A 13,150-nucleotide genomic window follows, 5' to 3' on the forward strand; every position below is an offset into this window, starting at 1 on the left:
CGAAGTACGGTCCCCCGGCTGGCCGAAACATTAAAACGATTACTGTTTCGAGGACGTGTGTCCCTTTTTTCATTATTTTGACCCGTGTCCAACAAACTATTTCCTGCGACTATATATATACAGTAATAACTCGTTAACTCGAACTCGCATATCTCGAAAAATCGGCTAAGTCGAAATTTTCCGCGGCACCGAACATTTTCCTATACGTCCCATGTATATTTTTCCCTTTATCTCGAAGTATTTTTGGGTCGGATTGCGGATAACTCGAAATCTTGACTGGGAGTGGAACGACAATTCCGCCGCCGGACCATTTCACAAAATTCGCGCGATGCTGCCACGCCTGAAGTCCGTCGATTTTTTTTTTTTTCTTATTTAGCCGCGCCTGCCATACGTCGATGCTTTCCGCGAACGCGAAGTGCGCGAAGTCTCAGCCCAGCGACATATCAACTTTGTCAAGCAACCCTGAGGTGTGATTTCCGTTCATCTGCGCAAACCGAGCGGTACGGATTTTTCGCTGACTGTGAGGAGCGGCTTAGCGTGAGTGCGGCCAGCATGGCGTCAAAGCAGTGCAAAACCCAATAGTGCGGCGAAAACCCAGCCGGTTAAAGTCTCTTGTAGGTTATTTTTTTCTCTTTTAAACCTGCACGAGAAGAAAGATTACAAACTGCCGCTGAAGAGCCGGTAAGTAGTAGTGATTTTTCTGAAGAGCGCTCAATTTTCCGGGCGATTAGCGCAACTTTGCTTATCTCGAAAATCCGTTTATCTCGAAATTTTCCCTGGTTTTTACGAGTTAACGAGATATTACTGTATATATATATATATATATATATATATATATATATATATATATATATATATATATATATATATATATATATATATATATATATATATATATATATATATATAGAATAAGGGTTGGCAGTCAAGAAAACCTAGGAAAGCAAAGGGGGGAATGCGGTAGGTCATAGAAATAGATGAAGAATTTTTTGAGTCAGAAAGAAAGTGGTGAAGAAATGCCCGCTGGGTGGGATCCAAACCCACGACCTCCAGAATACCGGTCTGGTGCGATGACCACTACGCTACCGGCGGGCCTTTTTCCGCACCACTTTCTTAGGTATTTATGTTAAGGTATTTTTTGTTTCCTGCACTTGGGGGTGGTAGCCAGCGCCACTCGGACTACTCGGGGTGAAGGGGACCTTCTTTTTAAATCCCGGGCCGTGACTCGAGTGTCTACGACATGTCGAGAGTGGTCGACCAGCGTTGAGCCCTCTTAAGCTACCTTTGGCACCAACACTGCCAGAACAGAGGCCCTCGCTATGCATGTAGCAAATCAGAAATACGAAATGAGGGGCTCAGTGAATTAAGACAGAATAAGGGTTGGCAGTGAAGAAAACCACGGAAAGCAAAGGGGGGAATGCGGTAGGTCATAGAAACAGCTTCATCTGTTTCTCGAAGCAACAGCTGGGCTAGGACCAGGCGTTTGCCGTTGTCTACTGTTGATGTGACCACACCGGTTTGTTTAACCCTTACTGGGCGCCTAATGCACGCGTGTACTAGGATTGTGTCGTGTCAGAAATTACTGCCGCCGCGCCGGAAATCGATTCCACCGCTGGGTAGCCCGCGACGAACCGGCCAGTGCGCGCTCCGATTTCCAAGAAACGCTGCTCGCCTCAGTGAAGGCTTAATGCGAGAGTAGGAACCGAGAAAGAGAGAGATAACGCTGCTTCAAAACGCTCTCTTTTATTCCTCCTATCGATTTTTCCCGGAACAGCACCGCTGAATAATAAACTCTAGTAAGGCGAATATACCAGGTAATAATAATAATAAAAAAAGAAAGTGAGCGAAACAAGTACGTAAAAACGACGGGTTCGGACATAAGTGGATCACCGTCGGGCAATCTTGTATCAGGCTTTTTCAACGCAGCGGAAATTGCGTCTCTCAGTCGCATCGGGGCTCTCTGCAGTGGGAGAGAGCTTTCCGACCCAGCAATCTCGTAATAATACGAGCGAAAGCGCGGCGTACGACGGCGATGGAAGCGACAGAAAATGGCGCCGTATAAGGTGTACGGTGAACTGGGCCGATGTTTTGTTGCTTTCTGTTCCCCTACGTGGTTTGCATCGGATGAAAAGAAGCGCTTCCCTGTGAGCGTTGATGGGTGTAGCAGGTGGAGTAAGAAGGGCGCAATTGTCGGTGTGCACGAGGACGTTGTCGTCGGTTTTCTTCATCGTTGACGACGCACCAGGCAGGACACGCCATTTTGGGTTGTCTTTCTCCTTGCGGGGCGTCGGCTTGGGCAAGTTTGTGCGGGCTCACGCTGACTTTACGGTCGTACGGCGCGGACGTTACAAAGAAGAACAGAGGGTAAATGTCTGCAAAGGGAAAGTTTGACAGCGACCTAAAGGGCAGCCGTACGGCTACAAGGTAACGCGTTTCCAGCATTTTTGGGAAACGTCTAACATCCCTGGCGCCTTGTAGCGCAATGCAATGTCCGCTGGAATAGCCATCTGACACGGAACGGCCGGGTGTCAGTCTCGGTCTTGCTGGGGGTTTGTCGGAAGGTGTCCGCAAAACACCCGTGCGTCGTGGGAAAGCTACTCAATTTCCCTAACTCAGTAAGCCATAGCGGTGCAGCTTGCTCCCAGCTGTTCCGCGTTTTATTCCTTACTTCACGGGGTGGGAGCGGAGTTTTTTTGTTTTTTTTTTGTTTTCTTCCTTTCGAATCGGTGTCTTTCGTGCCCGAAAGACGTCGGCGTTTGCCTGTTTATCGGGGCTTATTTTGTACAGTCCAGCGCGCTTGTAATGAACACATCGGGAAACGGAAAGCAGTTCGTTATATCCGTTTTTCGCTATATCTGAACATAAAATATGTGTATACAAGTGGTAGCGGTAAACGAAGATTTGTTCTTTATAGCGAGTATTTTGTTAAAACCGGGTTCACTATAAGTGGGATATACTGTAAATTGGTATTGTGCTCTGAGCAGGCTTTAAATAATACTTTTGTGGTTATTCATCCAGTGTGACGTCACTCCTTTCGCAGATCTTTGCGGACGCACACACGACGCAGCAAGCGACTAACATCGTCCTTAACTTTTCCTATGGCGCAAGTAATTATATCAGCTTAAAAAAATGGGCGATGTGTTTGTGTCTGTGCGATGTGTTTGCAGTGAGCGCTTGCTCCTTGCGCCAAGGGAATGCTAGAGAAACAAAAATACAATAAAGGCTTTACGCTCGCGCTTAACACGCGGTTTGAAATAAAACAAAGGGACGCTTTCAGCGGGGGCTCCTGAAGCTGGAAAAGGAATCATTGTAAGCTCTGCACACGGAATGTTCGAGCGTATTCAGAGATACTAGGAGGCTGGCCGCAATAGACCCCTTAGCTGTTTTCAAGCCTAACCAAAGAGAACAACGTCTACCGCGAAGAAAATCCGTTGGTAGTAACGTATACTCGATCTTCGCAAGCTCTGGTTTATCCCGTCCATGGGCAGCGGCCTAATTGCAGTGTTTTTCGGTTATGATCGATAGCGAAAAAATGACGTCGGGCGGTTTTGTTTTGCGTGCTTATCGTACTTACCGGGAAAACGTGGAACTTAACTTATGCAGATCAGGCGCGGACGTACGCGCTGTACGGCGTAAAGTGACAAAGCCGTACAAGAATGCGACCGCGTTTAAAACCTGCCGTGGTTACCGCTTTATGCGTTCAACGCACGTTCGCTCGCGATCGTTCCTCTTGCCGTCATTTTCGGCAAGGAGACGAAACTTTATGGGAAGCCAGCCGGACAAAGAGCGTCACGTGTCATCGCTAGCGGAAACTGGTCCCCAGGAAGTTTCTAGGGACCGTTCTCTTGTAGGTACCATAGGCTGTTTCTATAAGGGACCATAGTCTTTCAGGGCGGAACAGGCCCACTCGTCGCAGTCAACTCGTCATAGGAAAACTGGTCCCAGGTGAACTGGTGAAAGGGGGCATTTGTTTCTAGGTGATGCCGCACTAGGGAAAATGTCAGCGCCGACCTTCTTGTTCTTTGAAATTTCGTCTCACACTTCCATTTTTGGCTGATGTCGAGAAGGGAAGGTGGACGGGGGTAAGTTGAGTGGCTTCAACTTCTTCGTACGTAGTTCGTGGGTTGGCCTCTCCTTTTGTTTGAATCGAATGAGGGATGTGCAACAATGTTTACGCATAAGTAGAGAATTATGCGAATTCCTCTATTTTTTTCACTTGAATAGGTTTGAGAAAAAACGTTAATCGCGACTAGATGGGTAAGTGTCCAGTTGCCCAGGGTTACTAGTTTTTCTACTGCGAGATGATGGCCTATGACGATTTACCCTATTTTACGAGTTCACCTATGACGAGTTGGCTCTAACGAGTTCACTTTTGACGAGTTCTCCTGGACCCCTTTCAGGGACTATAAGCTTTTTAGGGAACCTAGACTGCGGTCTGTAGAAACTTATTGTAGGTACCACAGTGGAACCTGGCCGGCCGTTTTGCAGTCGATAGGTGCGCAACGGTGGTCGATCGACCTTGCAGTCACAACAAACAGCAGCGGCAGTTGCCACGCGCACCGCACCCTACAGTATATGCCATACTGCTGGAGGCAAGCCTGATGATATGCGGGGCGTCGTCGGCTCTCAGGGACGACTTTGCTGGCACGTCGGCCGGAAAGGGGGCCGTGCGAACCAACGCCTCGACGATAAAGGAGGCAGAAGACGAGGAGGAGGAAGAGGAGGAAAGGATCTCCACATCGCGCGACGGGCTCCCCTCACTTCCGGAAGTGGCGCATTACCGGCTCGTTATTATGCACCTGAGTGCGCTTTCTCTGTCGTCTCGCGCACTGCCCGCGCTGTGGTTGTGCCGGTTGAGGCGGGCAGGGAGGAGTCACGCGCGTTGTCTGATCTCGCGGTTACTGCCGGCCGCCGCGAGTTTTGTCTGTGGTTGTGAACGTTGAGCAATGCCAGGCCGAAAAGATATACGTTTGACCCGGTGTGTGTTGATTTGTGTTGCTTCTTTGTTCTGATTATGATATCGAGTGGGGCCCCCACACGCACAAAAGAAGAAATTTCACTTTCTTTTAAGGCTCCCTGCCGTTCTCTGATCATAGACAGCGCAAAAGAGATAGAAGTTGTTGGCACAGAAAGAAATCACATTGGCGTTTGACGTGCTGGATCTATTGGTGGGTTATGAGGACCGCACGGAAGTTTGTGTTATTATTACGAAAGAAAAATGAATAACCTTCGATCCCTCTAAACGCAACTAGGTGGTGAAGGGCGACGGATTAATTTGTGCGCGCTGTGAAGACTGTTAAGTGGATTACCAACCGTATGTAGATCATGGATTGGAGGAGGAGTGTTTGAACGCAAAACTAGAACCTGCCCTGAAATCTGTGCGCAATGGCGTTTTAGGGGCTCGGTCTGTCGGGGTCTCATGTCGTCGTCATAACCGTCGTCTCATGTAGTCACGGTACCAAAACACCGGGACACTCGTTTACGCCTCGCGCTAGAACGCTTCGAGCTTCAGAGACGCGAGACATTTGCAGCAAAGCTGTATATACGTACCTCTACCCCCCAGCAGTTTCGTTTCCGTTGGCAAAAATGCCAAGGTGCCAAGAATACGCTTATACAATGCATGGTTCGCTCCTCCTCAGGTTTCACTTTAGAACGCTTCGAGCTTCAGAGACGCGAGACATTTGCAGCAAAGCTGTATATACGTACCTCTACCCCCCAGCAGTTTCGTTTCCGTTGGCAAAAATGCCAAGGTGCCAAGAATACGCTTATACAATGCATGGTTCGCTCCTCCTCAGGTTTCACTTTAGAACGCTTCGAGCTTCAGAGACGCGAGACATTTGCAGCAAAGCTGTATATACGTACCTCTACCCCCAGCAGTTTCGTTTCCGTTGGCAAAAATGCCAAGGTGCCAAGAATACGCTTATACAATGCATGGTTCGCTCCTCCTCAGGTTTCACTTTAGAACGCTTCGAGCTTCAGAGACGCGAGACATTTGCAGCAAAGCTGTATATACGTACCTCTACCCCCCAGCAGTTTCGTTTCCGTTGGCAAAAATGCCAAGGTGCCAAGAATACGCTTATACAATGCATGGTTCGCTCCTCCTCAGGTTTCACTTTAGAACGCTTCGAGCTTCAGAGACGCGAGACATTTGCAGCAAAGCTGTATATACGTACCTCTACCCCCCAGCAGTTTCGTTTCCGTTGGCAAAAATGCCAAGGTGCCAAGAATACGCTTATACAATGCATGGTTCGCTCCTCCTCAGGTTTCACTTTAGAACGCTTCGAGCTTCAGAGACGCGAGACATTTGCAGCAAAGCTGTATATACGTACCTCTACCCCCCAGCAGTTTCGTTTCCGTTGGCAAAAATGCCAAGGTGCCAAGAATACGCTTATACAATGCATGGTTCGCTCCTCCTCAGGTTTCACTTTAGAACGCTTCGAGCTTCAGAGACGCGAGACATTTGCAGCAAAGCTGTATATACGTACCTCTACCCCCCGGCAGTTTCGTTTCCGTTGGCAAAAATGCCAAGGTGCCAAGAATACGCTTATACAATGCATGGTTCGCTCCTCCTCAGGTTTCACTTTAGAACGCTTCGAGCTTCAGAGACGCGAGACATTTGCAGCAAAGCTGTATATACGTACCTCTACCCCCAGCAGTTTCGTTTCCGTTGGCAAAAATGCCAAGGTGCCAAGAATACGCTTATACAATGCATGGTTCGCTCCTCCTCAGGTTTCACTTTAGAACGCTTCGAGCTTCAGAGACGCGAGACATTTGCAGCAAAGCTGTATATACGTACCTCTACCCCCCAGCAGTTTCGTTTCCGTTGGCAAAAATGCCAAGGTGCCAAGAATACGCTTATACAATGCATGGTTCGCTCCTCCTCAGGTTTCACTTTAGAACGCTTCGAGCTTCAGAGACGCGAGACATTTGCAGCAAAGCTGTATATACGTACCTCTACCCCCCAGCAGTTTCGTTTCCGTTGGCAAAAATGCCAAGGTGCCAAGAATACGCTTATACAATGCATGGTTCGCTCCTCCTCAGGTTTCACTTTAGAACGCTTCGAGCTTCAGAGACGCGAGACATTTGCAGCAAAGCTGTATATACGTACCTCTACCCCCCAGCAGTTTCGTTTCCGTTGGCAAAAATGCCAAGGTGCCAAGAATACGCTTATACAATGCATGGTTCGCTCCTCCTCAGGTTTCACTTTAGAACGCTTCGAGCTTCAGAGACGCGAGACATTTGCAGCAAAGCTGTATATACGTACCTCTACCCCCAGCAGTTTCGTTTCCGTTGGCAAAAATGCCAAGGTGCCAAGAATACGCTTATACAATGCATGGTTCGCTCCTCCTCAGGTTTCACTTTAGAACGCTTCGAGCTTCAGAGACGCGAGACATTTGCAGCAAAGCTGTATATACGTACCTCTACCCCCAGCAGTTTCGTTTCCGTTGGCAAAAATGCCAAGGTGCCAAGAATACGCTTATACAATGCATGGTTCGCTCCTCCTCAGGTTTCACTTTATTGGAGATGGCCCGGGATTTTTTTGTTTTTGTTTCCCGACTCCAGCAGAAAACTATCCGCGGGGCCGGGAATCGAACCTGTAGCCTCGTGCCCAGCGCAGCGCCTCAGCCGCGGCAGCAAGACAAAAAGAAAGGCATTAGATCAAATCACACTTTCTGAACCTTTTTTTCTTCTTTTTTTTTTCCCCAAGAAGGAACACTCGTGTATGACGGAGGTCGACATTTTTAGCCCGTATATTTATTTGCGCCAGCACAGTTTCCGATCATTCCGTCTCTCCGGGCGGAACAAACAAATGACGCGTTTCCGCGCGGATGATGCATGCCCGTTTCCTTCACTTCAAACGCCATTTCCCCCGCCGTTCGTCGTATCCTGGGCGCGCGGCGAGCAGCGGCCGTTTTTCAAAGGCTTGCGGCCACCGACAGCAGCCCCTCGGACGCGCACGCAATGAAGGAAAGCTCCGGAGCGGACTTTAAAAGGGGATTCCTCCTTCGAAGGCGTAGAGGCCCGTATATGCCGTTCCTGGTCGTACCTTCCCCCCTTCGTTGAAAAGCTTAGCAGCCCGCTTCCTCCAGCTGCTCCCCCCTCTTTTTCTTCCCCCGTGCCTCTATTTTTAACATTTCTCTGGCCAGACGAAACATGCAAAAGCGGCACGCGTATTCTCGAACCCAGAAATCGGCGAGGCGTGTCGGCCGCAAATGCGGCGCGCGTACGTATCGATACGGCGCTTCGGCCACCGCGGTCACAGCATGCTTCCTAGGGAGGAAGAGATGGGTACGCAGCGCTGTGACCGTGCAGTATGCGCAGAGTGTGGACAACGCTTCGTTCCGCGGTTACGCAGTGCTCTTATACACTTGTACGTAGCGAAACATAGATTGTACAGTCACGGTGCGAATCGGGGGCTGCTTCAACAGACGCGGAGGGTCTAAAAATAAAGAGCGGCGTCCCTGCGGCGTTTCCTTTTGTTCCGAATAAATACGGCGTCGCCTCAGGGCACGTTGCGTCTTTGTTATGGTTATTATAGGATATCTCCTTGTAGGATGTGTGCTAGCTGTCGGAACGTGTAAGCTGGCATTTTCCGCTGTTTGGTTGTTGGTGTTCCGACCTCTTGCGGGGAGGCGCTTTTATCTCGAGGACTGTGTTTCGCTTGAACGGAGCTCGCGGCGGATTTCTCAGGCTGATAGCCCTGGAATATGCGCGACCGATAGAAATGCCGCTAAACGTAAGGACTTCTTGCGGAAGCTCGACTGCTATACAAGACGCCGCAGTAATCGAACGTTTCCTGAAACTTCCTTAAAGTGGGACGCCATCATGAGGGATGCGTGGGATTACCTATGATACTTGCGGCCACGCCAGTTCAATACGCGCACTGACGCGGAACAGAACGCCTGCTGCACGGTGGCGTGATTTTGTACCAAGTCTGTGCAAACTTACCCGTGTAAGTGCAGGCAGCGCCGCAAAGTCTGCAACACTTTGCCAAGTGTATTCCCGGCTGCTACGCGTTGCGTTGTATTTACCAAACAGGCGACCCCGCGTACCGCGGAGTCGTCTGGTTGGACGGCTGTTGCGATGACTACAGGCTTACGTCAATAATAACCGACAGTAAAGAAAATTGGCATTACTAATAGTTATCTTCTTCTATGCTGTACAGAACTTTAAAGTTTGCCTGTTTGGCAGAGCCTAGGATACTCTTGAAATTGCACTAAGCTTTGCTAACTTGGGTGATCTAGGTGAAGTGATCGCGTTTTCAGTTCGCAAATGGTGTTATATTGCACTTACATATTTATAGTATACACGTACGTGTCATCGAAAGCACTGATGTTGTCAACACGAGACAACTCGTTGAATATTTTCAGTATTGCTCTCCTCAGTAGTGGCGATTGTCTCTTGTACCAAAGGCATGACGTATAATCTGTGCTTGCGCATTGATCTAATCTATTTGGTTATTCTTCTTGTACTGGCGGATTACGGTCGCATTCGCCCACAAAACCGAGCTATAGCCAATAACTTACACGAAACCATTTCTTTTTTGTTCTCATTGATGCAGGCGTCAACAGCGTCCAGCAGGCTTCGGCGTCCCTGGGCGGCGGAGCCTCCCGGTCTCGCCTGTTCTCGCGGGACCGGCTGAACACGACGGACTACATGCACACGCTGGCCACCCTGGACCGGCGACTGGCCATGGATGAGATCCTGGAGAAGCGGCGCCGGGCCGTCTTCCTGCAGCAGATCCGCTGCCACGCGCCGGGAGACGAGGACGACGTGTTCCTCGAGGAGGGCCTCTTCTGCCCCGAGCCCAGCCCCAGTCGACACCCCGCGGCGGCCGCAGCCAACGTGGACGACACGTCCTCCGGTCGCCTGCACCAGCAGCACAGCACCGCCTCCCTGCTCTAGATCCGCCCCCGACTGATGTCCATCTTGCTTTTATTTTTACTGTTGTTGTTTTTCGATTGCGCCATCGACATCGTTGCTCGCGGCGAGCCGTCCCCGTCGGCCTCAACACGCGAACGAAAAGGGATGTTGCTCGATTGCTTCCAGACACCCGCTCCACAGGGAGAAAGCGCGAAGCTCCGTTTGGTGTCTGGCGGTGTCTGCACCGCTACACACACAGGCACACGCGCTGCATGTGCCAGATTGTAGAAAATGGAGACGCTTAAAAGAAGCGCATGTGTTGAGGTTGACGGCGACTTCGCGGTGTTGGAAAATGAGGTCTCTCTCTCTCTCTCTCTCTCTCTCTCTCTCTCTCTCTCTCTCTCTCTCTCTCTCTCTCTCTCTCTCTCTCTCTCTCTCTCTCTCTCTCCTTTTCATACACGGCGTTGAACCGTCCGCGATGAAGTAACGAAGCCGTCTACGAGAAAACCAACACGACCGGTTGTACATAAAACTTCTTTAACTAGGCTCTTTGTTCGTACATTCGGAAAAAAAAAAATGTGTGTGTTCTAGGAGGCAGTTGACTTGGACACTGAAACAAGCTGCTGGTAGCAGCCACCAGCGAACCTGCCTGTGCCGTCAGTTTAAAAATACGTTGTTAGAGTGAAAACGGTCGTCTTCCGGCAGCTCCCGTTTAGGCGTCCGCCTCATCGAAGAGCAAAACAAAAAATAAATCCGGCCCGCGAGCTGCGACAGAGCCGACAATGATATACGTCCAAGTTAGCAATCTCTGCAATTTTGCTCTTTCGTTATTGCACTCTTTTTCATTCCTTATCTTCTCGTGGCAGATGCGGGCCAGTGCATCAAATGACGTCTTCTTTCCTACCGATCAAATGTTTATGCGCCGCGAAACGGTGCGGGTTGTTTTCAGAAAGGGCGGTATCTCATATCGCACGAAACAAAGACGAACGCCTACACTCGACGTGACGAATGAGCAAGTGTTCTTGAAAAAAAAAATCACGCGAAGTTATTTATCGTGGTCACAAATTGCTTTCACTCAATTTTTTTTTTTTGCACGAGTTGAGTTTAGTTTTCTCTGCCTCATGCCAAAAGTATACCAAGGTGTACAAGCAGCCAGTAGGCGCGCATCTGCATTTGAGGAGCCTGGAGAGCTCGAAAGTGCCTGATCGTTGACACAGTGCTCAGTAGCTTGGGAAACGCGACCAGCGTGACTTCCGGCGCGTTCAATTTGTATTCCGCCTCTGGGCGAGCTATTTCGGCAGCAGCTGTGCGAGATGCAATCAGCAACGGTGTGGAGGAGGAGGAGGAGGATGGAGCCTGGAGGTGGAGAGTTTACGAATGGCTCGGTGGACTTGCGTAGTGTGCCGCCGAGCAATCGCGGGAGCGAATTCTGTAACAAAGTGTTTCGCATGCTTGCCCAATGAACACGTCTACAAAAAATGCGTCTGTGAGAATATCATAAATAATATTAAGAATTTTAAAGGTAACGTTGCCCGAGCCGTGTCTGTTGTTATTGGTGACGTGTAAGTGATGCATAAATTCTTTCATTCATCTGTCGCACGACACTACGTAAAAAAAAAACGCACCTGTTGTGGTACCTGGTACTCATATTTTAGAAATCCTGGTATTGCGTAAATCCTAAGCCAACACTTTAAATACAGTTTCAAGAGGACACTAATACTTGTTCGCGTCCGGGCTGAAGGCCAAGCCATCGCCAGAACAGTTTATTGCAGTGATTGTGTTCGTTACGGTACAGACTTGACACGACGGCGTAATTTACCGAGCTAACAAACGAGCGAGAATAGACTAGACTTATAATGTAAATGATAAATCCTGCGTCGCTAGAAACTGTAACGAATACAAACAGATGTGCGAACATATATACTGAATTTACAGTTTAGCCAACAAACCTACACTGAACGTTGGCCTGTGTGTGTATATATACATGTATGTGTGTTCGCGAGCCAGTAACTGCGTAAAATACACAACTTTTGACCAAGATGTTGCGTTATGTTGGGTAATGAGGAGACGTCGCTGCGGTAGCTACAATAAAAACATTGCTGTTTCTGCACTTCCATGTTACGGCCGCTCTGGCGGTTTGAGGAAAATAAAACACTGTGCGGAGACTGAGAATCATGAGCGCTGTGCGCGATAAATCTGCGCTTCCCTCCGTATTGTGGACGATCTGCCAATCAGATGAATCTATTTTTGGTAAATAAAAGAGAAAAAGACATTAAGGGCGAAGCAGTGCTGTTTGTTTTCTTCCTTCTCAGGAGCTGCTAAACTTGGAAGCTAAGTAAAGTTGTTCAGGTAAGTCATTGTTATTGTGTTAAAATCCTTGACGTAGTCGTCGCTTCAGAAAGGATTTTTAATAAAATGTGTGGCAAAATGTAGGTAAGCGTGTTACGCACGGAAAACGTTCTCTTAACGTACAATGTGAAAATTTTGTGGTCCACAGCGACCGTGGCTGGAGCAGGCGCGCGGCCAAGCAGGGGCGCTGCGCTTGCTGCTGTCGGCTGGTTACGCGGCTAAAGAGAGTGAGGGCACGGAGGAAAGAAATTCTTTCCTCCATGGAGTGAGGGGAACTTTCGCGCTTCCTTTCGTAGTATGGCTGGCGCGATAAGTGCAGCGCGGCCGGTTTCTCAGAGTAGGCGCACTTCGCTTCAGCGCAGGCACTTTGCGCAGCACTTGTCGCGCCGGACACTACAAAAGCGAGAGCAAAAGTTCCCCTCGCTCTTTCTGGCTGCGCAACCAGCCGACAGCGGCAATCGCAGCGCCCCTGCTCGGCCGCGCGTCTGCCCCGGTCCCGTTCGCCGTGGCCCACTAAATTTCCACATTGACTGTACGTGCACACTAGCGTCGCCGCGCCGGCGAGAGCCACACCAACTCCGCAGGCGGCGACAACATGGCGTCGGCACTGGTCGTGAAGTGGTGCAGGCAGCTCCAGCGATCGCTTCTAACCGCTCATTCAAATGCAGCACGAGGCGCAAAATTGCTCATGCGGGAAAGGACCGTATAACGATGACAAGTGCACTATAAAACGGCATTCGCGCCGCTTGTGAAAGCGCCCATCAAATATTTACCTTGGTGGCGAGCCTAAACATCTCTGGCGGGGCCAGCCTGCTGCCTCGAGCGCATCAACGTTCTAGTCATTAGGAGCACATCTCCCCATTGGCGCAAATCGTAAGGCGCGAGACGTAACCACACGTCATCACAACCGCCATCCCGCATTGGTCTTTGCACTCTG

General features: G+C 49.6%; 1 protein-coding gene across 1 annotated transcript in view; it reads left to right on the forward strand.

Annotated features, from left to right (window-relative positions):
- Positions 1-12,147, forward strand: part of LOC144166602 (uncharacterized) — a 70,641-nt gene extending 58,494 nt beyond the window's left edge. Inside the window, exon 2 of the mRNA XM_077696117.1 lies at positions 9,563-12,147. Within this exon, the coding sequence (XP_077552243.1) occupies positions 9,563-9,906 (344 nt within the window). The 3' untranslated portion in view covers positions 9,907-12,147. The remainder of the gene's footprint in view (positions 1-9,562) is intronic.
- Positions 12,148-13,150: the final 1,003 nt, after the last annotated feature.

Source organism: Haemaphysalis longicornis, unplaced genomic scaffold (genome assembly GCF_048455015.1).
Source record: "Haemaphysalis longicornis isolate Haplotype H1 unplaced genomic scaffold, Haemaphysalis longicornis Haplotype H1 scaffold_18, whole genome shotgun sequence".
In the NCBI taxonomy this organism is placed as follows: domain Eukaryota; kingdom Metazoa; phylum Arthropoda; class Arachnida; order Ixodida; family Ixodidae; genus Haemaphysalis; species Haemaphysalis longicornis.